The following is a 16297-nucleotide window of genomic DNA, read 5'->3' as shown; positions in this document are numbered from 1 at the left end:
GACGGGACCTGCACAGGAAGTCCGACCACTCGTAACGCCACGACTGGCGTCTCGGTTCTGCTCGGGATAAATCGTTTAGTACGAAGATTACGAAGTACGGGGACAAACTCCCGGTACTTACACATTCTCTGTTTGACATGCTTGACTGGGAGGCGCTGTGGACCTATAGGGGCAGAAAAGAGCAAGACATAACTTAGCAGCTTGTACACATCAAAGTACAGAAGTCAACATTTCCTAATGGAGGCACAGTGTGTCTCTGTCCACCAAACCATGCCTCCGACACCTCTGTGCTCGCACAAGCTATACCGTAGCCGACGACTGGCTAAGAATTGAGCAGATGCTCTGGCCCTAGTGCCCGACGTTGCATTCCGGCGGGCACTGGCCGCGCGTGCGACGGAGCGTTATCAAAGGCACAAAGCTTGCACTGGGGGCAGGGCATCTGCTAAATTCTTAAATATGGAAGTCAAAGACATGAGTTTAGTCCAGGCAATGCTCCCTGCCACTTTCCGGTTCAAATACGTCTGTAGTCCAAGAAGTATGGGAGGTACACACTCACCATTGGGCAATCGAAGGTGTGGGAAACGCTGGGGTGGGAAACGGCAGCATGCTTGCCGGTTGTGGATTTCTATTTCCCATGTTGTCTGTAGAGAGTCAAGTTTGTATGTGTAAGGGACAAGGAAAAGATTAAGGCAAGGTCAGCTCCAAATGCATGCCAGGGTTGCTTCAAAGAGTGCTCTTGGCGAGAAACTTTTTTTAAATTTACCTTCTTTAGGTGCCTCAGTGGGCCACGAGTGATTATTTGATTCCTGTTTTACAACAATAATGTGCACTATGCTTTGAGAGGACTATATTTTTTCCCTAGCCCGCGTGTATTCCATTTAGAATGCCAGCAATAGCTTTGAGTTTTAGCAGGTAGCTCTGAAAACAAATTATGTTTTGCTCATTTGTCAGAAGAACATAAATTTTATTAATAACTTATTAACAACAGGGTGATTCACTTTTGCAACTTTTGTGAAGGAAGAACCATAAAAAAATATTATGACACGAATGTATCACCAACGTATGCAGCCAATGACCAATTTACTTCCAATCACAAAGTTTTATCGCCTTAAAGGGGCCCTGCAAGGACTTTTTACTGTTTTTTAATTTGCACCGAACCTGAGCGCACTGAACGTAGTAACTTAGTGAAACTTTTCTTTTCGCGAAATTCGCTTTATTTTAAAAGTTATAGGCAATTTAGAATTACAAAAACAAGCAAAAAATAACCTCCTTCATGACGTCGTAGGTCCTGGCTTGGGTGGCCGTGAACTAGAGGAGGAATAGTGAGCTCATCGAGCACTCACGGCCGCCGCACTCCGTGTCGACGGCGCCAGAGGGCGCCACTAAAGCATATTCTGGATAGGCTGTATGCAGCGGGCAACCAAAGCAGCTTTCATTGCGTTTGCTGCGCGATTAAACACTAATTTGGCATGACACTTCATTGGCCAGAAACGACAGCAAACACGGGGTAAAGATCAGTTCAGAATGGGAGCGCACTTCGCGCTGCCATACCGCGAAACGGCCAAACCGCAAGACAAAGCCTCTCGAGGAAGGCCTTCGGAACACTCGGAGCCGGTCGGATCCTCCTGTCCATACGACTGCAGCGCCACCGCGTACATACGTGATTTTTCCGTGTCGGCGCCTTATCCCACTACTCCTTTCTAGTATGCGCCGCCTTTTCCACCGCTTGGTAGCGGGTATGTTGACAGGTCATTTCTTGTTTCCGTACTTTATAAACTGCATCTCTTTCTTTTTTTAATCTATAATAGTGAACAAAAATTACTTTTATAAATAATTGAAACGGTTCGCACCACTTATATTTTGTATTTCGACCAAAAAGAAGTTTTTCGTGGCTCTGATCAGTAGTAAGCCCAGGACCAAAGACGTCACATTTTGCACGCTCTTGGTACCGTGGGTCGCCCTCGTCGGTGGAGGAGGTTTCCGTGTCGTCCGGCTAAAATATGGCGCACTGATATTTAGCTACTCTTTCCGTGCCCGCTGGCTTGCCCGAACCCCAAGAGACGTGGAAACCGCATAAAAGGTAGACGCTTAAATATAATTGCAGGGCCCCTTTAAAGGGGTACTCCGCCGATTTCTTCATGGTCCCCGATTTGCTTGAAATTTTGCTAAACTCGCCAAACAACATCGCTGAAATAGTATACCAAATATTAGGTAAAAATAATTTTTTTTTCACGAAGTTATTGAATTTACAATTTTGGTCCTCACCGTGTTTTTCAGACTGAAAGTCTCTACTGGCAACAACAAAAAAGTGACGTCAGTGGAAGTGCCGGGTTCACTCTTTGGACTGTAGAATTTGTTCCCAACTGATTCGAAGCAGTTTCATGGTGTCAAATGAATGCTTTCGAAGCTCGCTCCAGTCCCCGCGCTCCAGCACGGAACAAATGATTGGCATATTCTATTTTTCAGACTGCTCGCCCGACTGGCAAGCTTACCTTCCACTGACGTCACGGCCCTGAAAAGGGCGGCTATATTTGAATGTTTGTTTTTGCATCATTTTCATTTGCCGATTTCACAATAACTATTATGAATTTCACGATACTAAATAGCATACCAGAAAGGGTAAAGGCCGGGGAGTCAGAAAATATAGTTAGTTGAGGTAGCTCAAAAATCGGCGGAGTACCCCTTTAAGGGGGGACATGGGCCTAAATTTCAAATATTTTTGAAAAAATTCATTTTTCAGTTTTGAGGTTATCGGTTTTAGAAACTAATTATACACCCTTACACCAAATTTGATAACCATACGCCAAATAGTTACGTAGATATAAAATATTTTCAACACATTGTGACGCAGTAACAAAGTAAGGAGTTCAATGTTTGAATGCTTTTTTTCTCAGTTCCACTTTTTGCTGCATATTTCATATGAAAGAATCTTTTGTTCGAAGGTAAAAGTATTCTGACACCACAATCAAGATGTTTCTGAACTGAAATTTACTGGGGAATCGGGCTATCTACTTTATTTTGTTTTAAATTGAAGTCCTCAGTGATAAAAAACTAAGTTTTCAAAAATTGACACAGGGCAGAAAATGCTTTTTATTTTTTGAGGTAATAACTCTTCCTGAAATATTTACATTTAAGTTATTTAAACTATTCAGTCAAAATGGTGCTTAATAGCTTCATTTGCATATCATAGATTTTTCTTAACAAAGAGTGACACATCACCTTATGCAGGTATGTAAATTACACCTAGAGAGCTGAAAGTTTGCACAGTACACCTACGTCTGAAGTTAAATCTCCCCTGCAAACTTCATTCTAATCACCTCAGTAGTTCAAAAGTTTGACCTCTAGCCAGTGTCCCCCCTTAAAATATAAAAAAAACAAAAAGGCATAGTGGCATGTTTTGAAATATATATTAGGCCAGTATGTACAGCGTTCTTTACAGTATAAAACTTCATTTTATCCAAGGTGTAGTTAGAGAACCTCTGGCAAGTTTTCTGGCCCCTGCAGCCGAGACATGCTTCTCAGAATCCAAAGTATACATTGTCGAAAGGGCCAAGCTTATCTGCAATAAGCTAGTGTCACATTAAACTTTAAAAAAAAAGTTAAACAAATTTTAACACAAGAATGACATCTGCCAATGTATTTGCAAACTCTGTTAAGCATCAGCCATCTCTTGACTGAAACTTGCAGAAAGTCGCTTTTATCTTTTGAATCAGTCATCGGCGAAATATTGTTGGTCATTGATTTTTATAAAATTTTCACAGAGTACTAAATGTCCACCCATGAATACGTCTACGAAATATTTAATAGAAATATTAATTTCTTCGTGACGTAAAATGCTGTATCCAAGAGCAGACGACGCACCCTGGCCCACGGCATTGTATGTTGTAGTGACAGGGAGCGTCTGTGGTTTTACGAATTGCGTCCGATTTAGGCTGTTTGCAGCATGCGATGGAGGGTGGGCAGAGCTGGTGATTGGCTGTGGGGTGCAATAACACCACGAAGAAATGCAGCAGAGTGACATCTTATCGGTTTCCGACCGAGAAGTTTCTGCGACGGAAGTGGGTCCGAGCAGTCCGACGCGAATGCTGGCTTCTAGTGTTCACAAACAGTTCACACATTGCTAGGAAATAAAACCTTTCATGTCATTCTGTTTCAAAGTGGCATGTGGGTTCATATGTCGGCGGATCGCAAATGCAGCCTCCACGAGGGTCCCCTCAGAAGCGATGCCGCCCGATCGAATGCGAACGGCAAAAAAAAAGCTCGTCTTAGTCAAGCAGTGGCTTGACTAAGACGAGCCTGATGAATCATAGACCATTATTTCTCACGGACAATCGCAACGGCTTTCTGGCTGGTCCAGATGCTGGGCGAAACAAGTTCCAACTGCCCACCATTATGTTTATACAACATTTGACGTCGAAACAAGATGCCAGACCAGTAAAGTAGCAGGTTGATTTCGGCTATATCGTATTGCTACAATTCAAAATTATTAAAAACACTTTTTTGAAATTTACTTGCTGCTTTAAGCTCAGTTTCTTGTGCACTTTCAGAAAACATGTCTAGTTGAAAACGTTCAAATTGACGCCACATGTTCTGAAGCTCTGCTACTTCATCCCCATTATTAGCGTTAAAGAGACCATGAAATTACCTTTTTACTTTTGCCAAATAACTTTTACATTCACCTTCAATGTTCACTGAACGCCGAAAAGGCATCCGTTTTTGTTTTGGTTTCCTAACTTCTACACGAAAAATTCATGAAATATTGAGTTTTTCTTCCTCTCCAACTCATTGCAAAACAAGCCGCGGCGTAATTTTGATGGTCGTGCATACGCTGTCACCGGAACAGGAAGTTATCTCGGCAGTAGGAGAATGGGAGCGTTAGCAGCGAGTTGGCGGTGTGCCGGTAGGCTTTACCACAGGGTTTTACTGCGCTGATGGCGCCGATGCCACGGACATATTTTCTGAATCAGCGCCTCTGATCACCGCAATAGCCAAGGACACATTGTAGCTGAGCGAAATTCAATTAGATATGTTGCACTACAGTGATAGCATGCGACTGGTCCCATACGCCGATACGAAGCGCAGCAGGTTGTCAGCACGACAGCCGTTTCCGTGGTATCTATAAAAAGAAGGGGACACGCTGTTACCCACAGGCGTAGCAAAAAATGCAGAGTTTTCTATCGGCTCAAGCTTTACTAACTTTCATTTTGTCTGGATAGGCTCGCAGGGCAGAGTGGATGAAAAAAGAAAAGAAAAAGATGCAGTATGCAGTCTTGGACAATCACGACTTTAAAACACGACTTCACTGATAGTATAAATCTCACAACATGCCTTTTCTATGATTGCAAAAAACAATGTAATCTTAGTAGAGGTATAGAAACGTAGAAATATGATTGAGTAATCCCATAGACGTTGCAATCGTTCAAGGAGTGCTAACACCAATCAATTCCACGCGTCAAAATTCGCATCCTTCATACATGCCTTTAAATACAGTATGCACCAGTGATATCTTGAACTTGATCACCCGCATGGAATGATCAAATAAGAAATCCAGGCGATGTTCGAGGAGACAAATGCTAAGAAAGCACCACTGAAGTCGAAGTAAACAAAGATGTCGGCACGAGCGTTTCTACTATCTTGAAGGTGCTGCCACAACATCACCGCATGAGTAGATGGATCTTCTCGTCTAGGACGTGCTGGGTTATCATCACGAACGCAACGATAATTCAGTCAAGGATAGCGCTCTACGCGGAACAACTAGCTTCCACCACGCCGACCACGTCAATCATCATGTTTTTGTGAGCAGACAGGCGGTTATGTGCAGTGGCCTTGCTTCGCTTACCTCATGATAGATGGTGCATAGCTCGGAGCATTATAAAATTCATCAATTTCCGTCACATCTCTAAATATTCAACAAATTATGGATCAGAATATTCTTTAAAAAAAACTTTTAAGAAACATACGCAGGCAATTTATTGTTTAGGATCGCGGTGCTGGTGAGGTAGGCTCTGATCCAATAGGCGATGTGGATTTGACTGACATGCCGTGGCACCGCAAATACATTGCACTGAAATGGCAGAGAGCTTTCGAAGAAAAGAAGGTATAACATAGTCCGCTTTTCTTTTAAAAGATCTATAGCTAAAAAAAATTTTTGGCTCTCTATTTTTGTGTTTTGGTTCTCTTTTCACACTTTCTACGACGTGTAGTGGACAAAATTCGATTTCAAAATCGTTTCATGGTCTCTTTAAATTCAGGCAGAGTCAGAGCTCCCTGCAATGCATTCACCTATGCGGAGCCAAAGACGCTCAACTTCTCTCGTCAATACTCAACATTTTCCCAGGAAACATTCTACCTTATGAGTACCGTTCAGGGAGTTCCTTTTGAAGGGACACTGACACCCCCCAAAATTTTTTTTTAATTTTTTGCCAGGCGCTTCATTATGGTGTCGGAGGACTACCCAATTAATATTTTGCAACAGAGTAGCATATTTTTTTAATAAAGCCAAAAGACGCAACTGCTCGAAACCGAAACCCGCGCACGGAAGTCGGAGAAGTGGAGAGAAGAGAGTGAGTGGCAGAAGTCACGTAACTACACCCGACCATGCATTTTTTTTTTTTTTTCTCCTTTTCGTAGCAGACGACATGCGGCGTATTGGGAACTGTTTGCCGCGCGATTCTTTTGCAGTTATGTTTGTTCCGCTCGCTGTTCTGTACTCCAAGATGAGTTGTTTTGTACATTGAGGAGTTGGAAATGAGTAGTGAGTGCCCGTGGTGAATTTCCATGATCGGCTCCAAAAAGAATACACCCAAGATGTTGCGTGAAGAGCTGGCTCACATGTCCTGCGTCCGAAAAAAAAAAAAGGGGCATTGTGCGACAGAGTTTCCAAAAGATCAAAGGGATCGGGACCAATGGCTGGCTGCAATTCCTGTAGAACATTTACGGGCACCTCGGAAAGCGGACGCTACCTGATTTATATGCTCCTTGCATTTTGTGGAAAGTGATTACATTGAGTTTGCAGGTGTCAAAAAGGAGATCCCATACCATTTAATTCAGCGACCTGTCGTCCACAACATTTGTTTGTTCCTTCAGTGATAATTATAAAAAAAAAAAGAAATGTAAACATCAAAATATTTTTGGAAAAAAAAAAAAAAGTTTCATTGGGGATTGAACTTGGTCCTACCGCGTGTGAAGCGGACGTCTTTTCCACTGAGCTACTGGGGTATCTCTTTACTGGGTGATTTCCTTCCTTAGTAACAATGCAGCCGGTAAATTGTAAGTTGGAAAGTTTGCTGCCGATTTTCATCCAGCAAAAGCACTCCCGGGTCGAAATCGGGAAGCACCACGCATTGGCGACATAATAAAGAAATCGTACGCGTGCATTTTCAGCTCGAAGTAGACCCGTCGTGCTTGACGTTTGCGCGAGCGATGTCTTCAGCCACCAGAAGGGAGCGACGGCTCAGCGACGTCTTCGTGCAAATCGGCTTGGTGGTCGGGCGTGACGTACGGGATGAATACCAATTCTTTTGATCAGTCCCAAATTTCTCTTTTAAAAGGCAGACAGAATTCGCCGGTACCGTAAACGACTGTTCTGAAGTAGAGGTCCAACACCCGTCGTCCGCTGCCATCGCCGTCCCCGCGAGTCCCACAACGCGCGAAACGACACACGCACAGAATGCTTCCGGTTCTCTGTGCAACTTTTTTTTCAATCAACGTATTTGCAGCTTTATAGAAGCCACAAAAAATGGGTTTCATATTTTTTTTCTATTTTTAATATTGAGTGTCTGCCTTCAGTGACCAACGACTTTGATTAAATTTGGTGGTCGCTTCGATACCTTAGAAAACGGCCCGTGACCACGGAAAAGAGAGTGAGCGAGACTTGAACCGGCCAGTTCTTGATCGGCAGTTTTTGGGCGGAAAGAAACCGAATTTTGAGTCAAAAATTTTGTTCTGGGTAGTTTGGCTCTCATATGTCATGTACAACTAAAAACCTCGGCGAGCATAAACACCCTGTCAGTGTCCCTTTAATTTCTATCTCTAACTGGCCATACGACGATATTAGGTTGGAATGTTTCTCATTTCACACAAGCTCACTGGCACTACTGAAACCTGAATATACTTGCACGCAACGACACTGACCAGGGAGCGTCTTTGTAGTGGCGTAATTTCAAGGATGAAAAGAAACTCTTTTTTTCGGTCTCTCTCTCGCAAAACCTGATGATGTAGTCGTGGGGATCGCCCCAGGGCAACGATAGTCATATGCGGCTCATAGAATGAACACAGGCACTGCATGAGCACTTGATTTGGGCTCGTGACAATCAATGCCTCGACGGGCATTCGGATGGTGGCTCGTGTCCAACCGAAGCAATGATGGGAATAGCCGAGCCTGACAGTGTCCGGAAGTCAGCGAGTGACCTGTACTTCATCAACCCCAGCACACGGCTATGATGAACATTGACGACATATAATTGGCACGAGACCATATGGTCTCTTGCTTTGGCCGCGAGTTGAGGAAGTGAACACTGCTCATTTTAATTTTTTGCTGCGACTTCAATTGAGTGGAGAGAAAAACTAAAGCACGATTCTTGGGTTATGAATAGGGTTCCGTGTTTTCAGTGTATACCAATAAACCCCCCAAAAATGAACCCCCGAGGCAGTTTTCTCTGAATCGGTGAAAACTGAAAACCCCCAAATTTAAGCAGTCCTTAAAGAAGAAGAAAAAAAAAAAAAAAAGACAGGTTCACACAAAATTTTTTTATCCTACATGTTTTTTTTGCTGATTTAGAACACAGTTGCTTGGGTGACCACCCATCCCGCGACTCGCGGGACTGTCCCACATTAGGGAGTCGTGTCCCAGATCCCGCAAGAAATTCTTGAATCTTCAATATAAAAGTGATGTTTTCAAGTACTCCTTTTTTTGTAGAACAATTATTAAATGGAGCGCTCTGCCCAATAAAGCTGTCAGCTGCCATGATCTCAACTCATTCGAGTTGGCATTACGCGAATGTTTGCCTGACTAGTATATGCATGTATCACATGTTGAATATCTATTTAAAAGATGCACAGGGGGCAACTACTTTGCCTGTGCAAGTGTAATGATCCGTCCGAGTGCTGGAATGTGTTTGTATTGCTTGTACAAACTTTTTTTCTTCTCTCCTGCGTTGACCGCAAGGTTCGCAGTATCGTAAATAAAAAATGTCCCACATTTCACACTGTCGTAAAATTCACTCTGCAACTCATGGTGTTGCCGAACAACAGGACACGGGGAAGCACGGAGATTGCTGGTAATAGTGTGAATCGCAATGGTACGCCACAGTCTATACAAGCAATGTGGGAAGCGACCGTTGCTCTTGCAGGAGAACCGACGAGCATGCACCGTTCTCCCCTTGGTGGAAAAATATTGTAAGAGAAAATTGTTCGCCGAAAGTTTAAAAATAAATTATTGTAATTATTTTCAAATCGTTGTGTCAATGCGAAAGGGTTGCTGTGGAAATTTTTTTTTTAGTGAAGACAGCCACAAAAGACAGAAAGCGTGCAACTCACAAAAGTCGAAAAAGAACATAATGTTAAAAATTTGTGTAGGACTATATTGATAAAAGTAAGCGTTGACAGGAAACAATAACTCGAAAAAGATTTACTGTTTCTTAAACCAATTGATGCATTGAGTTCTGCTGCAGTTGATATTTATGTCTTCAACTTCAACACATTTTTTCAACTTCGACGAGTCGACACATATTTAGCATAAAAAGATACATATTACTGGGAGTGAAAATTATTTAAACTTAATTGCTACTATACAATTTGCATGTGTATAAACAGCACTGGATATTATATGTGTTAAAAGAGCCTCAATGTAATTCTTAATAAATTTCCTCTGTGTTCTGCGTGTCCCGCATTTCGCTAGCAGGAAGGTGGTCAACCTAACAGCCGCACTGAACTGTCCTTTGGCTTGTTCCTATCAAAGACACATTCTTTGTCCCGTTCCTTTCTCTTATCTTTACCAGCAATACTGGGGAAAACATAATTTATAACTTACAATACTTTTTCCAGTAACTATAAAGTCGCTTGACAATAGAAGCTCGATAAACACCGATTTCTCTTCGGCTTTAAAATCAAACACAGAAAAACACCATTTCCATAGGAAAAACAATCAATAAATAACCCAAAAATTTGAAGAAAAAAAAATAAATAAAGACTGAAAACACGGAACCCTAGTTACGAATGTCAAGAATTATTTCTCAGCAATATTTAGTTGAAGTATGAAAATCATTGCCACTTTAGTGGCAAGGCACATACCAGCATTGTATGTCCTGGTGTAAGGTTGAGTCTTTGCTTGTCGTTGATTCTGGGAAGTGGCGAAGGTGCCAGTGTGGGCCGACTGGGGCTTGTGCGCTGCAAAGCTGGGGACGGGTGTTGGCATGGCTGCGTGCCTCGGATTGCTGCCAATTGTGTCTGAAAAACAGGACAAGATGCCGAATGTGTTTCCTGCACGAATATTGGAGTTGATGGCCCTATCAGGAAGACTGCTAAGCCCACCAATGCATAAATATACACAGGACGCCCCCCTCATTGACCACCGGCCAGTTTTCCTGCAAAAGCTACGCACCATGCAGCAAAAACACTGATGTCATCGTAGTAATTTCCAAGGAGTTACTATGACTAATTAATTAATAAACTACGAAGCATTTGAGATAATTAGGTTTTCCTTTAATATACCGTCATCAAGTTTCTAATGATTAAAATTAAAGGTAGAGTTTAAAGAAAATTCTTGTTGGGTCTCAGCAAAAAAAAAACAACAACATGAAACCAACCAACTTCAGAAAAATTTTAGGTGCTACAGCATCTTGAGGTAGCTGACTTCCCTAACAGGACCTAGTAGTTACAAATACGGCCTAAAAATTTTCCTGTGCAATGCATAGTTCTTTCAGAAAGGTTTTAGCTGGCGTTCGGTGCGGCACTTTGTATAAGGATCAAAAATGTCCCCAAGAATCTCTGCGCAAACACTCTTTTCCAAGCCAAAAAAAAATGTTTGTTAGCAGTGAAAAATGTTTCTTAAGGAGGACCTTGCAATTTTCTTCTACATACCCCCACACTGATGCTTGACAGCTCCACACAATGATTGCCAGCTCATCCCTTAGAAGCGCTACCGGACCACTGCTTTTTTTCCCCTAGAGTAAGTTAGAGATCAAGAAGGTAGGGCGAGGGAATGGAAGTATGTTCAGAAAGAAGCAGACAATATGCTGGAGAGGAGAGGGGGAAACCTAAGGTAACTGGAGCCCTTCGACATCTGAGAGCACATCCTGTGTGTGGTGTGTGTTGGCATCATGCACTGCAACTGGGCTCCAGAGCTATACACAAGAAGGGGGCTCCATACAGGTGGGAAAACTCCCAGATCTCCACTGAGATCAAGTATCCATGCCACCTGGACTATACTCTCAGGCTCCCAAACAGATCAAGTATCTAGTGCATAACAATAACTCTATACCTCTAACTTTTGTATCACTCTTTCAATACCACTCTTAGGGTCAATCGCTATGAACTTAACTACAAATGAAAAACACGTTAACCCAAAGAATGTGTTTGGCAACAAGAAAGATAGCAAACAGTGGAAGGAAAATTTCAACCTTCCCTCACCGATTCCAGAATTTAACCCCAAATGAAAATAGGAGTATCTGGCTGAAACTAGGGCTGGGCATAGATTAAAATTTTTAATCCGATTAATCGGCACCTTTTAATTGGTTAATTAAATTGTCAATCGGATTTGTGTAGTCTTACGCATAATAGTTAAAAATCAAATCAAAATTCCATTCCATCTTTTGCCTTTGTTAATTAAATGTGATAAACAGTGCAATGTACAATTTCGGATTTTAAATCAACCTTGATGTGTAGTTGAGTACATTTAAGACACCCACACTCCCAAAATATTACTTCAGCCGCAGAGGCAAACATGTTTGTTGATATTCTCTGGCAATAACAAACTAGTTTGAGTGTTCACAATAGTCCCTACTGCGCTAAACCGACACTCGCATGACGCTCAAGTGGCTGGGGCACGTATAACTTTCTCCACTTGTTTGGAGTTACGATCTCGCATACATGGGTAAATTACTTACAAAATTTAATTTAATTACAATTACTTTGCTTCAAAATTACAATTACTACTATGTGAAAAGTAATTAATTACAATTACAAATTATATTTTTAAAAGTAATGCAATTACTTTACAATTACTTATTTTGAGAGCGAGCTGACTTGGGCCATATAACTTTAAACGAGTTGTATAGAATGCAACGTATTTGTTCATTCCTTGCCCCAATGTTGCTGCATAAATGCCACGTATTGTTCTTTCCTTTTATGGATTTTGTTAAATTCATGATAGAACTTGACAGTCTGGGGCCATGAAGTACTACTACTTATATTTTTATTAAATAATCATAAATTAGTTCATATGCTGGAAGACACCAGATCGCTAAAGAAAAAATTGGGTGACAGACTTTTGTTAGCCAGGCAAATAAAAACGTGGCAATTATTCATATAGGAATATTTTCGCAAGCGTTAATATAAAACTAAAATCTACACGTGCTAATACGACCTCATTCACAAACAAACATCATGGTATTCTAAATTATTTACAATGAGTTGAAATTATAATGGCTCAGAAATATATCAGAACCGAATCGGGGCTCCCAAATCATTCGTGACAATATTCACAGGTGCGAGGTCAGTCTCCAAAATGCTTATGCAAATAATATCCGAAGTAAAACCAACACGAAATAAACTTGCAAATAATACAAACATACAAATATGCGACAGAATGGAAGAGGGAGAGAAAAAACTGGCCTAAACGAAAGAAAACTAACGTCATAGACAATTAAAATTCCCAACCTCGGCTGAACACTGAACCTCAATTTTTTTTCTTTCAATATTTTGGCATGTTTACGCTATTGTTTTGCTGCACGCACAGCAGATGGCGCTACACGGCGCAGTTCAGGTAGGCTCCAAAAAGGATTGTCTCTCAGCCCACAGTGTAAGCAACAAAAGAACAAACAATGCGATGCTATTTATGTTATGCGTAAGTGTGTGTCTCTGTGTGAGTGTTTTACCGAGAGCTAGGCCGCTTGTGCGAGCGCTGAGGCTTTCAGAGCGGTACCGTCGGCGCCGCAAAGTTTTGCAAAAGTAACTGTAATTGTGCCTGAAATCTTGCAATTGCTGACGCTTGAAAGTAAGTAAATTACAATTAAAATTCCTTTCAGGCAATGTAATTTTTTACAATTGAAAATTACCAAGTAATTAAATTACAGTAATCCAATTACTGTGATTGAAGTACTACCCAAGTATGCAATCTCGCCCCTACCGTTTACTTTAGGTAAAAATTTCTCCTACAATTTGCCTTCATGCAGGTGTACTCGTCCCATTCTGCGTAGTAAAAGCATCGAATTTTTACTTTGCTTGGTCAAACTTTAAATGATTAAAAAATCAATAGCAATTAAAGTATTAATTGATTAATCGGTAAATTAGTCGATCAAGTGCCCTAGCTGAAATTTTTTAAATATTATTTTGAAGCCAGGGATATCACTAGCCTCCAGAAGTAGCCCCCGGTGCTACTGGCACCATGAGGCGAGTACTTTTTGAAACCTTACCAACCTTCGGAATTTCAGCTTGAAGAAATTGTGAATCAGAGCACTTTGATTCTGATCTGATTCCAAGCCAGACAAACTGCTCGGCCAATGCAAGTCCGACAGGGAAGCCAAACACCATAGAAATAGCGTATCATCGTCCTCTGCAAGACAGCAGCTAAAGGACAATTTGGAGCATTGATATGCGTGCCGATCACAGCTTCGTTTCTGAATGTAAAAACCCTCCAGCAAACGTAAGCTTACAAGTTTTTGTCAATGTATCACAGGGCTCTTCAGCACAATAATGTTCATTTCATTAAACTAGCCAACCTAAAACACTGCATCATCCTACACAACATAAGACAAAATGAGCCCTGGATGATTCGTCCAACATGTACGAATTACCTAAATCACACTTCAGACTATCCATCTTAAATATTTTGTGTAGAAAGGGTCGACGTTTAGAATCACTATCACATAGGGAATTAAAAGAACTTACTTTTCTATCTGATTTTTGAATACTGCTGATGTTTTTGTTATGAATATAATGTATTATTTCATGTATGATTGTATCATTACTCTAATGTGTCACGTTTTTCTTTCACTTGCCTGTGTATTTTTTGTCTAAATATTTGCATCACATTTAGTATTGTATAAATCAGGCTTTTGCATTTGTTTGTACTCGTCTTTCTACACTGTTGTTGTAGTCCAAATTTTAGTTGCAAACTGCACAGGGGCTAAGACCTTTGTCAAGCTGCCCTTTAGCAGCTTTTTGTCAAGAGTCTCTGTTGTCATGTAAAATGTGACAACAAATAAACCTGATTTGATTTGCTTTGAAAATATCTGTTAGAATAGGGTGCACAGCCTCCCCAAAGTTAATGTAACTACAAAACAACTCGTTTTAAGTCCTTCTAGTGATTTCTGCACCTACTGATCGAAATACCTGGTGATATTTTGAATGGGAAGTAATCCAAACTGGTACAGTGCCCTACTTGCAACAGCTTTGTTTGAGTAAACGAGTGGTGGTGTTTGGGGAGCACTGTACAGGCTTATTCTGGGATCTCAATAAGCTGAACCTCCCACGGGCTGTAATACAAACTTACATGGTTTGACGAAAAGCCAGGGGCGTTGAAATGAGGAAGACAATTTGTCCTCCTTTCACTAAACCAAAAACTTTCTCACTTAATTTTGTACAGCCAACGGCAGCCTCCGAGAGGTGTCTCTCATCTAAGTCATTAAGCGACGTCATAATTAACACAACCATTCCCTCGACGAAGGGCCCTTTCCAAAATACAAGACACTACCTGGGCTGTTACCATTCTTGTTGCGGAAGATCTTCACGACTCCGAGCGAGCTCCTGAGGGCGCAGAGTATGTCCGACATGCTGAAGACGAAGCTCTCCAGACTGGCGTGTCCGAACAGTGTGTAGTTGATGCCCGTGCTGTGCTTCCTGGCGTACATTTCCTCCAGCTGGCCCAGGGTGATACCGTCGACGCAGGTGCTCAGCAGCTCCTTGATGTTACTCTTTACCCTCATCAACTGCTGAGTCGTCGGCGGCGGCGGCGGGCACAACCTCGGCGGTGGGCCCTGCCTCTGCGGCGGCTGCATCGGCAGCAAGGGCGGCCCCAACCGCTGCGGCGGCATCATCGAAGACGGGAACCGGTTGTAGCGTCGCTGCGTTGTGGCAGTCGGTTTCGACGTCGAATCTTTCTGACGGCTGACCAGTTTCTGGACGTGCTGCACGTCTTGGGTGACATTGGGCTTGACGTAGAACTCGCTGCCGGACTGGTAGACCTGAACGGTGTCCGTGAGACTCCTGAGGAAGTTCAGCGGGTCGGAATGCCCGAACTTGGCGTAGGGAAAGTTCTGTCCCTCACTGCTCCTGTATTCGTTGATGAACTGCCGAACGGTGAAAGTCCGCTTGTCGGCGATCAGTAGGGCCCGAATTATTGCCTTCACTGTCTCCAGTTCTTCCTGTCTCGATGACATTTTTCTTCACTGCTCTCACACTCTGCGACAAGAACGAATTATCACGCGTCGCGCGCGCAAGACGAGCGCGCAGTCACTGTTGCATGTTTTTGCGAGTGTCCGCCTACAACATTTATCTGTTTCGCTTAAGTGGGTCTAGTTGAGTTCGTAAAATAACGCGAATCGAAGCCGCGGATGTGGCATTGGGTACGTCAAACCACGGTAGAACACTTTTGGGTTCTAGCTAGCTCAGCGGTGTTACTGATATTCGTGTCAGCACAACACAGCGCGCTTATTTTGGCATCATTACAAAGCTTCGGTATAAAGGTAGTCACAATACCGACCATGCAAATTTCCTTTGCGCCTCGCTCATACCGTCGTCTAAAATTTAAAAAATTCCGAAACTTCCTAAACAAAAATTTGTCACGCGGCACGCCTGTCAATACTTTTCTTCCTACATGGATTGGGTTGTCCGATATTGGATTCTAATGGCTTAAATGGACAGACCAGAGCACTGATCTTATGGACCAGAGCCATAACTTCTTGTCAAAATCTGTTCCTCTTGGTGTATGTAATAATAATAAAAATAAAGCCTTATTACCTTATTAATACAACTTACACGTTATTAATATAAAAATGTATAATTTATTTAAGTTAACCTTATTTCTGCAATCAATTCATTAACAAAAACAAATGGATGACTTGATCTCTTGAGTCGGGCG

The 16297-nt window shown here is 42.1% G+C and overlaps 1 protein-coding gene across 4 annotated transcripts in view; it reads right to left on the bottom strand.

The window, feature by feature from the left end:
- The window catches only part of LOC8042237 (tudor domain-containing protein 5), a 67952-nt gene extending 51890 nt beyond the window's left edge, over positions 1–16062 (bottom strand). For 2 of the 4 annotated variants that reach the window (XM_040499353.1, XM_040206028.2), the window contains exons 1-4: positions 14912–16062; positions 10291–10446; positions 557–641; positions 122–163 (exon numbers count right to left, since the gene is read on the bottom strand). In XM_040499353.1, the coding sequence (XP_040355287.1) occupies positions 122–163; positions 557–641; positions 10291–10446; positions 14912–15596 (968 nt within the window). In that variant the 5' untranslated portion in view covers positions 15597–16062. The remainder of the gene's footprint in view (positions 1–121; positions 164–556; positions 642–10290; positions 10447–14911) is intronic. The other 2 variants (XM_040206029.2, XM_040499354.1) reach the window with 2 other exon arrangements.
- Between the last annotated feature and the right edge of the window lie 235 nt (positions 16063–16297).

Source organism: Ixodes scapularis, unplaced genomic scaffold (genome assembly GCF_016920785.2).
Source record: "Ixodes scapularis isolate PalLabHiFi unplaced genomic scaffold, ASM1692078v2 PGA_scaffold3__209_contigs__length_174095766, whole genome shotgun sequence".
Taxonomy (NCBI): domain Eukaryota; kingdom Metazoa; phylum Arthropoda; class Arachnida; order Ixodida; family Ixodidae; genus Ixodes; species Ixodes scapularis.
The sequence above is the reverse complement of the archived record's forward strand: the minus strand, read 5'-3'. Positions and strand labels throughout refer to the sequence as shown.